Source organism: Solanum stenotomum, chromosome 1 (assembly GCF_019186545.1).
Source record: "Solanum stenotomum isolate F172 chromosome 1, ASM1918654v1, whole genome shotgun sequence".
NCBI classification, from domain to species: Eukaryota; Viridiplantae; Streptophyta; class Magnoliopsida; order Solanales; family Solanaceae; genus Solanum; species Solanum stenotomum.
This window is the reverse complement of record NC_064282.1, coordinates 14,736,910-14,754,237: the sequence shown is the minus strand read 5'-3', so window position 1 is coordinate 14,754,237 and position 17,328 is coordinate 14,736,910. Positions and strand designations below refer to the sequence as shown.

General features: G+C 34.3%; 3 protein-coding genes across 3 annotated transcripts; 2 read left to right on the top strand and 1 right to left on the bottom strand.

Annotated features, from left to right (window-relative positions):
• Positions 1-723: 723 nt before the first annotated feature.
• LOC125850372 (uncharacterized) lies at positions 724-3,781 on the top strand. The gene is made up of 3 exons (XM_049530228.1): positions 724-825; positions 947-2,898; positions 3,485-3,781. The coding sequence occupies exons 2-3, from the start codon at positions 972-974 to the stop codon at positions 3,619-3,621; spliced, it is 2,064 nt and encodes a 687-aa protein (XP_049386185.1). The 5' UTR covers positions 724-825; positions 947-971; the 3' UTR covers positions 3,622-3,781.
• Positions 3,782-5,222: 1,441 nt separating this feature from the next.
• On the top strand, positions 5,223-6,378 carry LOC125850766 (uncharacterized). Its single transcript, XM_049530612.1, has 3 exons — positions 5,223-5,367; positions 5,766-6,106; positions 6,235-6,378. The coding sequence occupies exons 2-3, from the start codon at positions 5,793-5,795 to the stop codon at positions 6,251-6,253; spliced, it is 333 nt and encodes a 110-aa protein (XP_049386569.1). The 5' UTR covers positions 5,223-5,367; positions 5,766-5,792; the 3' UTR covers positions 6,254-6,378.
• Positions 6,379-6,829: 451 nt separating this feature from the next.
• Positions 6,830-12,961, bottom strand: LOC125850550 (mitochondrial adenine nucleotide transporter ADNT1-like). The gene is made up of 8 exons (XM_049530414.1): positions 12,550-12,961; positions 11,063-11,111; positions 10,645-10,808; positions 10,487-10,524; positions 8,479-8,591; positions 8,239-8,352; positions 7,772-8,119; positions 6,830-7,113 (listed from the first exon to the last, which is right to left on the bottom strand). Exons 1-8 carry the CDS (start codon positions 12,705-12,707, stop codon positions 7,030-7,032), a joined length of 1,068 nt encoding a protein of 355 aa, XP_049386371.1. The 5' UTR covers positions 12,708-12,961; the 3' UTR covers positions 6,830-7,029.
• Positions 12,962-17,328: the final 4,367 nt, after the last annotated feature.

The window sequence follows — 17,328 nt, the reverse complement described above, 5'->3', positions numbered from 1 at the left end:
CATGTGTGGTAACAACCCAGACGAGGGAATGGGTCAAAATGGCCCATTTACAACGATATTAAATAGTTCTGTGGAGTGATTGGACACTTTAAAAGTTAAGGTGTCTTTATGCAAATACGGGACAACTTTAATTGTGTCTTTATGTCTTTTCTCTCTATAAAATAAAGATTTTGGAAAAATAATATATTAGTAATCTAATTTATTGTTTATTTATTTAACATAAATACTTAATTTTAATATTATTACTTCTTTATATTGTTACATGGTTATATGTTTAGTGTAAATTTAATAAATAACATATTTAAGAATTATCTGAACTAATTTTGTCCTAATATCATGTCTGACCTTGGTTCCATTATGTTAATATTCTTAGACTAATGCCATTTGAATGCATTAGTTTTACATGAATTAATTGGAGGTGTTGAAAAGCTTTAAGAATATGGGAAGAGGCATTGCAATTGACGATAAAGAAAATGATAGCATTTCACATATTACAAACTCGAAAATGTCGACAGCACGTAATTGAATATACAACTTTGCCGGCCTAAAACGTGCAATTTGGCTCAAACTAAAATTAGTAGAGTATCTGCCAAGTGTTGGGCCATCAACAACTTCCTCCTTCAAATTTTTTTTCTTAGTTTTTGTAATTCTGAAGATTCCAAGAGAGCTTGATTGTCCCCTTGTGATTTCATTGTCATTGTAATGCAATCACGTTCTTTATTTCAACAACTGCACAATGCAGTTTGGCGTTTGACGTTTAATCAAGGATAACTTTGATCTCCCTTAGGTTTATTGGAACCTCATTTCAGAAATCACGATTTATTGGTAAGCAGTTTTTTTTTTCTTTCAAGATATATGTTTAGACAATAATGATTTCTTTATTATGCTCAACCCCCGAGTGATACTCATTGAGACGTAGTTGATTGATTGATTGATTGATGACCAGATCCATCTCTGGTTTATGTCCAAGCATGCCGGCGTTAGAGGAATTCAGGCAGATAGGAGAGGTAATTGGGAGTCTTAAAGCTCTAATGGTATTCCAAGATGACATACAAATAAATCAAAAACAATGTTGTTTGTTGGTGGATATGCTCAAATGTGCCTACAAGACAATTGCAGAAACAATGAAACAGAACTTGAGATTTGAAGAGAAGAATATTAAATGGAAAATTCTTGAGAACCCCTTAAGAGAGCTTCTCAGGGTGTTCAAAGAAGCAGAACAGTACATCAAGCAATCCCTGGAAAATAAGGATTTTTGGGCAAAAGCCATAGTTCTATATAAGAATACAGATTGTGTTGAATTTCATATCCACAATTTGCTCTCTTGTGTGCCAATTCTCATCGAGGCCATAGAAATAGCAGGAGAGATTTCAGGTAGTGACCATGACGAGATACAGAAGAAGAGATTCATTTACTCGATGAAGTATCAGAAAGAGTGTAAGGACCCACGAATCTTCCAATGGAAATTCGGAGAACAGTACATGGTTTCTCAGAAGTTCTGCGAAAGGGTATGCTCAGTTTGGAATGAAGACAAGTGGATTTTGCAAAATAAAATTCGAGAGAAGAAGAATTTAGGTGCATGTACTTTGACAAAGCATGAGAAACGACTTGCTGATCTCCTCTTGAAGAACTTAAACGAGATGGAGATGGAGTGTGATCATAAGCTTTCACCTAGCTCAGTTCTTGTAAATTCTAAGGATTACCAGGTAAGAAGACGATTAGGTAGTGGAAGTAAGTACAAGGAGATCCAATGGTTGGGGGAGACCTTCTGTTTAAGGCATTTGTTTGGGGATATTATGCCCCTGATTCCAGATATTTCGCAAGAACTGCATCTCTCTCATCCAAATATAATGCACATCTCCTGTGGTTTTACTGACGAAGAAAAGAGAGAATGTTTCTTAATCATGGAACTTATGAGCAAAGATTTATCTAGTTGCATCAAAGAGATCTGTGGACCAAGAAAGCGTGTACCGTTTTCTCTTCCCGTTGCAATCGATTTACTCCTTCAGATTGCAAGAGGCATGGAATACCTACACTCAAAGAAAATCTATCATGGTGAATTGAGTCCTTCCAACGTCCTTGTCAAGGCGAGGAACGTATCTACAGAAGGGTATTTACATGCAAAGGTTTGTGGATTTGGCTCATCGTGTTCTATCAACCTTCCTCAGAAAGCTAATGTAAATCAGAATAATGGGACACTCCCATTCATTTGGTTTTCCCCAGAAGTCCTAGCTGAACAAGAGCAGTCGGGGAATGGAGGAAACATCAAGTATACTGAGAAATCTGATGTGTACAGTTTTGGGATGATATGTTTTGAGGTTTTAACAGGGAAAGTTCCATTTGAAGATAGTCATCTACAAGGAGATAAAATGAGTAGAAATATAAGGGCAGGAGAGAGGCCATTATTCCCATTTCACTCACCAAAATATGTGACTAGCTTGACAAAGAGGTGTTGGCATACTGATCCATATCAACGACCAAGTTTTTCATCCATCTGCAGGGTTCTACGCTATGTGAAGAGATTCTTGGTGATGAATCCTGAACACAGCCAACAAGACTCACCATTGCCACCAGTAGACTATGGCGAGATTGAAACTGTCATCTTAAGGAGCTTCCCCTTCTTAGGAAATTCTGAATCTGATCCCCTGCCTGTCACACAAATACCTTTCCACATGTTTGCATACAGGGTGACCGAGAAAGAAAAGTCAAGCACAATTCACAGAGACGTAAATTCTGAATCAGGAAGTGATGGAACTTCAGCATGTGGGGATGATCCTGTAACGGCAGATGATGCACTTCCATCACCAACCGAAAAGAAGAATATTGCATCTCCCGAGATTTTGACCAAGAGACTTTCAATTAGGAAACCTGCTGATATCAAAGTCGGCAAGCAACCAGGTAGCATTTCTTGGCTCAAAAGCTATATTGTGCAGCATTTTTGCCTACTTCTCCTTTTCCTAAAGACTACTTTTTACCTTGTTCCGAAATTTTAAAGAAAGTCGACTGCCTAACAGAACCTCAAGGACACCAGAAACAACAACAACAACATATACTCCTAATTTTATTGTTATTTGATCCTTACTGACAACTAATCCCCAAAGAAAGAGATAGATGTAAAGTAATCATGTTAAGAATTTCTTTTCTCACAGTTAAAATGTGATCCTTTACATTGATATAAATCGAAATTAATGTTAGAATTCTTATCAATACCAATAATAGGAGCAACCCGTCATATGCTTGGACTATGTATCTATGAACTTAAGTCACAAAGTATTGCCAGAACAAGAAAGATTATAACTTATAAGAGAACACACTACAAACTGATGCAAGCCATACCTAGTGCAATGATTAGTCTACCGGCATCATGACTTCCCTTCTCATAATATATTTGTGCAAGCTACAAAAGAAGAGGAGAATGATTCTGATTGTGTAGTTTCCATATTGTTTTTATTGTCTAAACATCATCATGAGATCATTGTTTCAGGAACACCAAGGGGAAGGACGGTAAGACCTCCAAACACACGTACTATAAGGCAAAATTCTGAAAGTCAGTTAATGATGATGAACAGCCCAAGAACACGGAGATCATCTGGCCATGCATCAGATTCGGAGCTCCCTTAACTAATTTCCAAATGATCCAACATTTTATAAGACATTCTGTTCCAACCTGATCAACAAATAACATGGTTGCAGTCTCAGATACTCATGCTTGTTACTCGTTTTGTGTAATATATACCTCCCTAGAGTCTCATATTGGGAAGGGACTGTTCAGAACAGAAGCATTCAAAAGCTGAATAGCTCCTCATTTGTCAGACAAGATTTACAACCCTAAACAGTGTGAGATTTGAAAGGGTTATACGACACAACTTAGCTCCCTCATTCAGCTTGCAAAGATTATTGAGGAGCCATTTGTACAATTTTGGAGAAAAAGTTTCTTTTTTGTTTTGGAGAAAAAAAGTTCTTCCCAAAAAGATCTATTTGGACAGTTGTAGTTTTTGAAAGTTACAAGTATTTTGTGAGTGCAAGAGGGTGTTTTTTTTGGTTCAAAAAGTGTCATTGATGCCTCCTTAGACTCGGTGACGAATTCAAGATTTGAAGGTTATGACTTATGGGTGTTCACTTCCTTAAACACGTAAAGTTGCTTGCCAATAAGGGTTTCCTTCTAAAAACTTATAAATATTTTTATAGTTTAATTAGTAAATGAAATACTAAAAATAGAAAGATGAAAAAATAATAAATCAAAAAGAAAAAAAAATAAGCAAATAGCAGTAAATGGTACTTCAGTTTGCCTTTTTCCCAATTATAAAAGTACTTTGCCTCAATTAAAAAAGTAGGTGGTTTTACCCAGATTCGAATCAAACTTCAGTTTGAGAACCAACGCACCCATCAGACCTGTTGGTTGATGGGTGCTCACGAATAGAATATATCAATTTTCCAATATTTTATATATAGATATATAAAATTTCCGTCGAAGTTAATGGTTGCTTGAGCACCCAATACTCTATACGTGGGTCCGCCATTGTCAATGGTTTGTTGTGCCCTCCATTTGTTTTCTATCAAAGGGAACGAAAATGGCACGATCATATTAGCTATCCTAAGGTGCATAAAGAAGAAATCAACCTAAATATCATTTTGCATAGAAAGGTCGTAGAACAAAAAGGGTCTACAGACGCATTGTTTTCCCCTTTATCCTTTACCTCCTTTTTTTATTTTCTGAGGATGTGTGGTAGGGGCAGGGGAAAAGTCCACACTAAGCTCACTAGATTATATGTCAATGGATGTAGTTGGAGAAGCTAAATATTAAGATTATAAAGTGATATAGAAGCAATAGTAAAGGTTACCTTGTCATGAGTTGAGAGAATTTGCCACAGCCCCTATATTGGAAATTCTTTCTGAGCTTGAGTATTTTTTTTTTTAAACCCTTGCTAAGAACTCCCATTCCTTTTGTTTTCTTGGTGACTTGAACTCGCAACCTTCAAATGCTTATCATCCGAGCAACTCTCTCGTCCCGAGCTTGAGTATCAAGAATATCAGGAGGTCTGATTTGTGGTAGATTGAGGAAGGTGAGAGAGAGAGAGGAAAAATTGGGAAGAAGTAGCGTGATAAACACGGTAGAGTAATTTTAGGCTAAAAATAAGGAAGGTGGGCCTGTTTAAGAGATTCGCACCAGACTCATTTAAGGGGCAATCAATCATACAGCGGGCAGTGGTTATCAGAAATTTCTCTATTCCCCAGACTAGGATTAAAGACCAAAAAATTGCCCTACTTCACTCTCTCTCATCTCTTTCTTTGTTTTTTGTGTTCAAGATAGCTACTGGGTTTCGTGGTATCCAAGTCGCATTTTTTTACGACAAGTTTCAGAAACAGGTACACAAATACTCTTCAATTACTATGCAATCCAACTGATTTATCCCCCTACAAAATCATGAAATTGACCATCGAATTAAGCAAGAAAATAAAATACTACTTAGATTTAAAGGTTAACTTAACCCCCTATCTATTTACCCAAGCATTTGCCTATTATACAGCAATTTCTGGTTATGTAAAAAGGGGTGGATGGTTGAAACCATATATTAGCACCCACTGATTGCAGTCCACTCCTATATATATAAATGCAAACTCATCCTTTTTCATATCAAAATTTCCATACACACACACAACAAGGTAAAAAATGACTATACAAGTTTGTTTATTTTCTTTCTGATGATATATTCAATTATTATGGTTATTAATGTATAATCATTCTACTTTTTTTTTTCTTGCAGTTACAGTTACAAAATTAGAATACAGAAATGGCTGAATCTGCCACAACCAAGGGAGTGGAATTAGAAGAACATTTAGCGGATACAGATGAAGAAGACAATGGCGATGAAAATTCAAGGACAATGTTTCTTAAAGAGCTGAATCTCATTCTAATTCTCTCGTTTCTTTCGTTATCATCTGAACAAGTTGATTTTGATGCAACTGAGACCAATGAAAATGTCAAAGCTAACCAAGAACACAAAGTTGTTTCTGATTCACGTTTCACAAAACGGGGTGGAATCAATAAATACAGGGCTAGTGAACCAGAAACTCAGAGATTCTCGACCAAGTTTAGAGATTGCAGGTAAAAAAAAATTGTAATTATCATTTGGAGATCAAATTTTCGGTATCTTTTTGGACAAAATTAATACTACTTGATTATGTGTTAATATTATAAAGTTCACCTTCTTCTATTGCTTCCTTTTCATTCAGGCATTGTCGAAAAATGTGAAAGAAATCAACATCCACCAAAGCTAGTAACAAGAGATGTTACCAAAGGTTTCCAGCATGGCCATAGAAGCTATCCCCATAGTCCTTGACCCCCCCCTCCCTTCTTCAAATAAACATACATGTAAAAGAGTAAATACAGCTCTTTGTTTTTTCTTTTCATCTGCTTCTGCTATCATGTATATTAATACAGTAAAATGCTCCTTATCAAAAAGTTCTTCATTATCAAGCTCAAAACCCTTCTTTTTCACCCATTACACATAACAAACACCCACCTACTTTGCAAGGTAGTAACATGTTAGCTCTTCTGCAGATAAAGCATCTCAAAAGACAGTATACATCATAGCAACCAAAATTGTATAAAAAACATTCACGATACATTAAACAGAACATCGAAAAATGGCATTACAGAAATGACTTACTAAAGAATACATCTGATCATGAGAGTGAGTACCCTTCTTCTTACCTAATCTGTTCCAACTTTTCCCAAAGAAAAAAAAAGGTGAAAACTGGTAGACACCAGAAAAATTAGGCCACAAGTGCAACGGAGACCAGGATTAGCAAAGGCAACCAGCAATCATCATTACACTATTCTTGTAAAATTTGCTTATTGACAATTGAATAAGCAATAAACAGATACATAAGGAAATTATAAGCACACTAGAACAAAAGCGTAAATTCTCTGTTTAGACGGTGTAACCCGCCATGTTATTATCACTCTATCTATCCTTGTCTGCAAAATTATCATATGCAGGGAAAAACGATTGGAGCTTGTCTTCATCAGTCAGATATCCTGATCTCAACTCCCAATAGGTCCTTCACTTGCTCATATGTCACAAAAGCAATAGCTATTGAAGGGACGACCTGAACAAATGATGAACAGTTAGGAATGATCCAGTAATATACTATAAAAGGGAATTAATCATAGTAACTCAGTCAACCAATTATTAGTCAAAAAAAGTTCATCATAAAGAAGATACTTTACAGTTTCGTGTTTTACAAGCAGCTCAGTAATATTGCCAAAAGTAATTGAAAGAGTCTTAAAGCTTGTGAAATGAACTTTTGACTGTGCACAGACCAACTATTTCACAACTCAAATGGAGATTATGATACTGCAGAGATCTCCTCCAGAAATATCATTACATATTACGTTGGCTGGTCCAATTAGTCCCAAGAAGAAACACAAGCTCTATTTAGCATGACTATGTGGGAAAATGAAGCAAACAATTTGGACAATATACTGAGAGTGTCGGATATTGGAGACCAACAAGGCAACAACTAACTTTTACTATCAATTAAGGAAATGTAATTAGAGGTTTTGATAAGTTAAAGTGGATGCAATCCACTCTGTAACATATACTGAAAAGGTAATGTGTAACCAAGATCAAGAGTTTCCTATTTAAACAAAATTGGCACAAAAGGGAAGCCAATTCTATGAGCCTCAATAAGAGAAATTAATAAACTTCAACCAAGTCTCAATTAAAAAACACCTAAAGGTACAAGGTGTTGAGACAAGACTAACCTTCACTGAATTAGGCACCAAACCTTTGTACAAGGCGCTGAAGCCCTCATACCTCACAGTTTTCCTGAAAGTATCAATCATACCAGAATATTCAAGGGAGGCCTTGCTCCTCCCATCACCAGTAACAATGGATGCAGCATCTTTCCAACCCACCATCTGCATCCTTCTGCGTACAACGTCAAGAGGGTAAGCAACAGTTTGCCCCAAAGTCCCTGCCACAGCCCCACATGCCAGCCTTGTAACAACACCAAGCTCAGTAGAATCATCAACTAGACCAAGTGGTTTTGTTTTGACCAACCATTCTTTTAGAGATTCGTAAACTGCAAAGTTAAGTCCCACATATGGAATCTGCAAACAACAATTAAGTTATGAACTGTCACAAGAATCAGAAGAACCAGATGGTTTGAGCATGATTATCAATTTAGTAAACAACCGTTTCCTTATAAATTAGGGAAAGGAAAACTTACAACTCCTATGACAGAAGGAAGCCATCCTTTATACAAAGCCCGTGGACCTTCCTCACGGAGTATGGTGGATAGGGCATGGACCATTCCTCTGTATTGATAAGGAGACTTCTCTGTCTGCAAAGCAGGAAAGAGGATTTTCAAGAAAGGTGTAGCAGCACGGTGCTCCATAGTCATTCACTCATTCCACGGTATGCAGAACGTCAGAACAGGTAATATTTCTTCTAAGAGCTCATAAAATACCTGCACAGTAATTCTTCCCCGCACCATGTCCATTGGGTAAGTTGCAGACATGGCAATTATGCCAGCACAAGCTCCAGCTCCAAGACGTAGTAAGGGAGTGAGCTGAGCATCCTCTGTGGAAAAAGGAAGATGACAGTCTAAATGATGACAAATTCTTGGGAATATCTTTCTGTTCCTTTTACATTATATTCAGGCTACTAGCATAGTATGACTTCTTATGTGCACAAACAACCAGAAAAATCATCAGACAATCTTCCTTAATTTAACACATTAAAAAGAGCTTTATCAGATGCTCTTTTGCTTACCAAATTAAATGAGCATGGTAGGTGCCGAATAAGTTAGAAAGTAAATGCTGAAAATATGGGGCATAAATATGTCTTGTGAGCTTTGGCAATCAGTCAGGCTGTTTGCCAAGGACGACTTAAGACGCCAAAATTATGGGTAGATAAATTTCGTCTGATAACAACAACATACCCAGTGAAATCCCACTAAGTGGGGGTCTGGGAGGGTAAAGTGTATGCAGACCTTACCACTACCTCGAGGTAGAGAGGCTGTTTCCAAAAGATCCTCGGCAGATAAATTTCGTCTGACACTACTAGAAAATCCAGTAGCGATCAGACGATCACAAGAAGCATATGGCAGAAAAAGTGACCTGCTTTGAAGGAGAAAAATTCTTATCTGTCTTTAAAACCTTATGTTGGCAACTGAAGTTATGGATAGATCAGGATGAGGATGCATACATTCTAACCTAAATCCAGATTTGCCCTGAAATATGAAAATTTTCAGGTTTATTTTTGCTGCCTCAGCTGATGTTTTGATTTGATTACCAATGTCTTGGACCGCATGTGTTATGGGGTAAAATTTCTACCTAAATACAAATTTGCCCTGAAATATGAAAATTTTGAGGTTTACTTTTTGTTGACCCAGCTGATGTTTTGACTTGATTACCAAGTCTTGGACCATAAGTGTTGTGGGGTAAAATTTCTTATTTTTGAATACAGTGGTCGAATGAGACATTAATATAAGGCCTGCTGCAAAGGTAAACTATACTGGTAAGCTGAAGCACGAGAAATAGAAGGATCCTAGAACAGAAATAAGCTCACTTAAGAAAAGTGAAGGGGAAGAATCTTTATGGATGATCGGGCATAACCAATATTTACTTCCTCTTCTTTTTTTTAAATCTTAATAATTATATCTTATTTGAAATGCCTGAAAAGACGTCAGTACAAGCATAACTGAAAGACAATCCAGAAAAAAATATGTGTCTTCCAAAAGGGTCATCCACTATAAGGAAAAGAAAATATTGGCGAGTATGTCGCCATTACCCACAGCTTTGGTCCCTCAATCCAGGGTTTGGAAGAGTTGAACTGGGTATAAACCTAACCTCTGGCTCATTTTGCACAAAGTGGCTGCCTGCAACTAGAACTCGCATTTGCGCACTAGAACAGATTGAGCCTTTACCACCCACCAAGCCATGGCCCTTGCTAGACAACATAATAAGCAGACATAGTGACAAGGAGAAGGAGAGTACAGACATATCCCATTGCTAAATCAAACATAGCATCTGTAAACATAAGAGTTTCTTTTTAACATGACTAAGCACCAAATACATTAGCAGGAAATGAACTAGAACTAGAAGTAGCGTGAACGGAAAAGGTAGAACTTAAAAACATATTTAAGCTCATACTTAATATCCACAAACAACAGCACAATGAATCGTAAGTAACGTAACATGCAGTAGGAACACACTCCTTTAAGTTTTATAGAGATAGTAGGAAAAGAACTATGCTTAAAGTTTTCTACATATCTGATGAAGACTGCTTAACATTTTAAACAGAGTAGGAAAAGAAATGTGCTTAAAGTTTTATAGATATTTCTTCCAATGGTTGGATTCATATATGAAATCTCATAGTTCATCCACAAGGAAATCATTGGAGGATTCCAAAGTGGTGAAATCAAAAACAAAAACATATGACAACTAAATAACCCAAAAGAAAGATAAACATACCATTGCCAGTTTGTTGCTGGTAAAGATATAGTATACCCCTGTTTCAATATCAATGAAGAAGTCAATAGAGGGAACAAACACCAGATATTTGATTTTAAGGGAACATGAGAAGCAAGTCTGAGTTGCAAAAAAATGCATAGTGTCAGATATGACTATACTTGGAAGCTTGCTCATAGCTGAAGAACTTGACTGCTGAGTTTGGGACGATACGTGCACAATTGGTGCCATTGCCCTTGAACAGTCCTTTGAACCCCTCAGTTCTCCAGATATATTTTAAGCCTGAAATGGTCCCATTGTATTTTATGCTATGTGAATTTTGAACCTGCACTTGAGACAGATCCTGTTAAAACTAGGAAGCAAACTAGTCTAGATGGAACTACCCTTAAATGCAATATAAATGTATGCTTCATACAAAAGGAACAAAAGTTGATCCACTGATTACAAATTAAAGTATGGGTTACAGTGCTCCAACACTCAAATTAAGTATGAAATGCTTGAAGTCAGTTTTGTATTTTTCCTCCTTCCATAGAACCGTTGAAATAGCACAGAAACAGCAGGTATGAAACTACACTTCACCTGGAGCAATATCTTTAGCCGTTCCAGTGGGGCCACAGCAGTTCGTGACCTGCAGGATAAGGAGACCAGTAGTAAGTGCGGAATCAAGTCAAAATTAAGGGGAAATAGAATTTGTTCAAGCATTCATAATATCACATGGAACTCATGTACAGAAATATCAGGTCCAGCACAAATAAGATTTTGCTAAATAATATGCACCAGACAACCTCGCCAGATCTCTCAAACCTTGAGATGCATGTTTCTGGTGAAAGAGTCAGCGTTTTCTAAAGAGGCTGAGAATGGGATTCACAGGTTCTGAAAGCTTATGCGTGTTGAAAGAATATTAATACAGAAATATAAGTGAAATCCAATTCTTTCCACCTTTGTTTGTCTCAAGAACTTTGACTTATTTTCATCAATGCAAAACTTCCTTCATGCAATTCAAACTAGCAGACGCTATTACTACCTCCGTGTCAATTCACATGGCAATCTTTCTATTTTGGATATCCCAGAATATTTCATCTCATAACAAAAATAATATTAGTATCTTAGACAACCTTCACGTTCATAGAATTCAAGCACATTTAACAAATTATGCAATTTACACTTTGAAGCAATGTTACCTCCATCAAACTAATTTTCAACTGTTATTTAAACATTGTAACCTGTAAAATGATGTCATATCATATGGATGGAGGGATGATTACTTAACATTATAAACTTGATGTTGATGTGATTACTTAACCCCTTGTTTTTTATGTTTCAAACTATTACCTTAACTTCTCTCTCAAACTGAAAACAATAATTTATCCAGAAATTTACTCTTAATATCCATACGGGACAACAAGATCCATGATTTATCTATTGAACAATGGGGTGTAGATAGAGTTGGCAGTCACCACTCCCGGAAGTATAAACCACACAGTTCAGTCATCCAAGTTAAGAGCACATATACACAACAATTTCATCAAAGTCTTTGTTTGAGATAAGCAGAGTGAAAAACTTATGCTGGAACATGCAAGGCACTTTTGCACATGTCCGTCATAAAAGGAAATCAAAAAATTCATTACAATCAAATCATGTGATCAAGTAAACGAATACGGAATAACAGTCATGAACACCTCATTTACTGATGGAATACTATAGCTTTGCAAATCTTACACCAAAAGTATAAATACAGATGATATGTTGTGCAATTCTTCGGAAAGTCAACATGGGTATTAGACAAAAAGCTCAATTTTTATGAACAACGGCACCTTTGAAAACACCACTTGCCTCCTTCTCTATTTCCAGTTGACTCAATTATAAGGAAATATAACTTTTTATTTCACTTTCAAAGGGGGAAAAGAGACGGTGAGGTGGGTGGGGGAAGTATACAACCTTCAGTAGAGTCCATCAAATTTACACATTTTCGCTCATGTTATTTATCAGGTGAATTAATGTTGTAAAATGTATTTAATTCACAATGTCTCATAAAAGAGAAGATTCAATTATGTAGTATAACTTACACGCCTCCGGCGACACCTCCAGCTACGAGTGACTTGCAGATACTGATAACAGCATGGCTTGTAGGCCTGATTTCTTGTCTAGCTAACTTCGCCTCTTCCGCGAGACTCACAATTTTCTCCACCGCTGATTCGCTCGCCTTCACATCCTCAGAAGCCATATAAGATCGAGATCGCCTAGATTATAGCTCAACCTGATACGAATCCTTAGATTTTGAACACTGTCAATGTATACTCAGTTCAAAACCAGAGGACCAATCGGAATATGGACGAGCTAAGGGGGGAATGTAAATTTCCCGGTGACAGTATACTGAATCGCGGTGGTTTGTGGCGGCGTCGTAAATGAACAGAGATCGATGAAAATGCAGCAGGGAAGTGAACGTGCAGTATCAGAGTTAAGCGACGGCGTTCGTACAAGTGAGCTCTCATTTTAATTAAGTATTTTCTTTATATAAGAAATTATTTTAGTTTCTTCATTTTAATTTATTGATTATCTTACTTACATTTTTTATGTAATTTAATTGTAATTATTATGTGATCTCTCAATAAATCTTCAAATTAACTTTAATTAATGAAATATTGGGAGATTCTCACTTTTCAAGGTTGTTGAACACCTGGTGGGCCCGAGCGACAATTTCAACCACTAAATGAGAGAGTGGGTAGTTGGTCTTTATATTCTTCTTCCGATTTCAATGGGCTATAGTTCAATGGTGAGACTATTTCTTTTTTAATAATAAATTTTGTATTCAAACGATGAATATGGAGAAAATTATGTTGGAAGGGTCACTCTTAATTGAATTTTGCATTACACGATTTGAATTTTATCAAAAATTCAATGTGAGTGGACTCAAAAAAACTGAAATACAAAAGTGCCAATTACGAGAAGCCCCATATAACCACAAATATATGATTCGAAAATATATGAGATCTCAAAAGATAGTAGTACTTAAAAGATTGTGGTTAGGAAAGAAGGGAAAAGAGTGGCTATCCATCCTTCCAAGTTCGAAAAATTAAAATAAATCGTAATATGAAACAACTGTAGTTTTCTTGAACTATACTCTATTTATTCATTAAAAGAACGAAATAGTATTGTTTTGGAAGTTTTTCAATTTATTGTTTATGAAAACAATCTTTCAACAATTTTAAAAATATTATTTATAAATGGTTGTGATCTGTAGTAAAATTTATATGTTTTTACTTACAATTCTTACTTTAAAATATAAAATTAATGTCAAATTCACGTAAAAAATGGACTCATATATTGTATTTTTTATTTTAAACATTAGCATGAGATTGTAACCATGATGTTCTTATCCTTCCAAAAGACCCAAAAAAATAAATTTAAAAAAGTTATATGTCGCAGCAGGTAAGAGTGTCATTGTCATTTTCCTTAGTAGGCATTTGAACATACAATTTCAAATCGTGTTATGAAATTATGAGATAAAATCAACATCTGGATATGTGATTTCATGCCGATTTTATCTCATGATATGATATAATGAGATGAAATTTCAAATTCTCCAAAAAAAAAAAAAGAAGAAGCATAATTTAGGAATTCAAATCATGATTTGAGATTTTCAAATATAAAAATTAACCCACAAGTTTATATTTTGTTAAAAAAAACCTATATTTATATCTACTGATTGTTTATTTCACAAGTAAAAAAATTATAATTCATATCATTACTTTTAAAATCATTTATTTCTCATATAACAATTATTTTCACCAACATATATAAAATTTATTATTACTTCAAATCTATTCTTATTTACCATTTATACTCACCAAAATCCAAATTCGTTATTTTTAACAAATTTATTTACCAACAAGTGACTCAAAATAACAATATCGGTTCGTCTTCTCGATCATATGATAGAGAAATGCAAGTTCAACGTGAAGATTTTGTTCGTACTATGTGGGAGGATTATATTAAAGACTAGTACTCTACAACTTATGTTCACTCTTATTTTTCTTATTGAATTTAAAGTTTGATGAATACATATTGTATTTTTTTAGAATAACTTTGTGGTAGTATATCATGCAATTTTATAAATTTTTGTTTGTTTAGTAATATTGTATGAAGAATTTGACACAATTTTAATAGTTTTACAACTTATGAGTGCTTTAAGTTTATGAGAAAACATACAACATAAAAGTCCAGATCGTATGTCCAAACAAAACTTCAACTCTATCTCATGATTTCATATTAAAATTTTATATCATGATTTTATGTTGCATGGTCAAATGAGCCTTTAGTAAAAAAAAATTATGTAGTTGATCAGAAATGTATTGACTTGATTTTTTTTAACAATCGTTTCTATCATATTCCATGACATGATCAAAAGAAAGAAATATAAGGTGATGATGCACATGGCCATTACTTTAAAGAAATATAAAGTGGTGATGCTCATGACGTTTCAAAATAATGTTTAAGATATATTATATAAATATGATAATGCTTAGACATCAAAATGAGATCCTAATAAAAATATATGAAGCACGTATATATGATTCTAGTCTATTCTTTGAAAAGAATAAGACTTGTCATTAGCATGTCGAAGATTCGGTCATTCTTGAAAATAAATGTGTCGATATTTGAATGTATTATATTCACAAAAATATTAAATGTTGATTAAATAGAAGGAGTTGACACAAATAGACAACTGCTACATACAATTGACAACATATAGCCCAATATTAATTAGCTATTAATAAATAATTAAAAACCAGCACATATTAGCCAAAAATAATAGACGTCATTTTTAATTTTTTTTAAATAGTAAAAGATATTTAATATCATCTTTCCTCTAACTTCCAACCATTTCTCCTTGAAATTCTCCTTTCAATTTATTAATTTTTAAAATAATAAAAGAAATTTAATACAATCTCTCTTCTAACTCTCAAGTATTTCCACTTAAAACTAGAAAAATATTATTTAGAATAATCTCTCTCCTTGAAATTTCCTACAAGTCCATTATCATTTATCCACAAACTATTTCCCCCTTAAACTCAATCCATATTCACTAACAAATTTGTATACATTGATCGGCATTTATCTAATAGATTGGTATACATTTGTATTACATATATTCGTCTGAATTCATAATAAATTGGTAAACATTTGTTTGCATTAATATATTTCAAATTTTACACATGTATATGTTTGTTATGGATATATTCACTGGTGTTCATTAATAAATTGATATACATTTATTTGTATTAGAATTTTTCTAATTTTACATAGTATACATTTGTGCATTACTATTTTAGAGTGAAGTCAACGAAATTCATTAACAAATTTAAATAATTTCACATTGTTATATGTTGGTTTGTACGAAAGATGAATTTAAATTGGTAACAATGGATAAACAAATAATTTATTAGATATGCATACATAAAGCAAATTTAGGAATATAAGAGAAAATTTAGGAGAAGAACAAATTTAAACATATGAAAGATTTAAGAAAGAGAAAAAAGGAAACCTCAACTTATTACCGTTGAGAAACCACCCACATGGAAAGAGAAGGAAAAGAAGCAACAAAGGAATCGAATTTAGAGAGAGAAAAATATTAGAAAAGTAGTTCCACTTTTTTAAGAAAATAAAACGGGCTAATTCTTGTAAAAATAAATATTAAAAAATGTTTTAATGTCAAAAAATAAAAGGACTATTTAATGCCAATTTAGTAAAGATTGTCATGATGTGTAAATTTTTACTAAACAGTTCTAATGGGCTCCAAATTTCCAGTTTTTGCAAGTAGGCCCATATATAAGCCTGGAGTTGGAGTGGCCCAAGGAAAGCAATAGGCTTTAAAAATGATATTTAATTGAACAATTTGTCCTTCAAATGAGCTGAATTTAATTTTTTTCCTTAGCAACCGATCTTTTATCTAGCGAGGCGCAAAGTTCTTTAAGGACATGTATATGTGAAACATAACTTGTGGGATATTGTAATGACGTCCTTGCGAAGCAAAAATCAAAAACCAACCCAAAACAGAGGCAAAAGTTCTTCAAATGGTGAAGGCACTAGGTTTCTTCTTTTTAAACCATGTTTTGGAAACCAAAGTTTAATAAGTGTAAGTTGAGACTTGAGTTGATCATCCCGGAGTCTATGATTTATTTAGGCCCATTCGACTTATCAGTCTATGATGGACTGACCCATATGAATTTTTGGGCTTTATAATACACTATGGCAACAGAGCAGCAAAAGCCCAAATAAATGGTGTGTCCAAAACCAGCAAAAGATTTACAAAAAATTGTCATTTAAGCGTGAATTGGGATGGTTTAATTGTGCTTATAACTAATGGTTTATATATTCAGAAAATGGTAATATATGTAATTGCTTGAAAGTATAGGTAGGATTAATATATATGTTAGTGATGACTGATGTATATCTAATAAGGTAGTTTTTCTAAAAAAATAAAATTAATCTAAATAGGAGTCAATCTGCATGAATTTTGACCAATATTTTAAGATATGTTTTTTAAATCATATAACTATGAGAAAAATTATAACTTAGTAGTATACAATTTTCAAACATCTAAATTTTAAATTTTAAATATTAAATTAATTTAATTCAATTTATTTAAAATATGGATAAGTAAAAATGAACAGAACGTCTAACCAAAAAACCCCATTTATTTGTATTTATGATAACGACGTTATCCAAAAAAATTGGGCTCTTTTAATTAGGCTTTTATGGCATTTAAGAGATGGGGAAATTGAATGAAAGTAACCAGGTGTATGTATTTGGAATTTTGGAGTATGGACCACTTTGAAAGATTT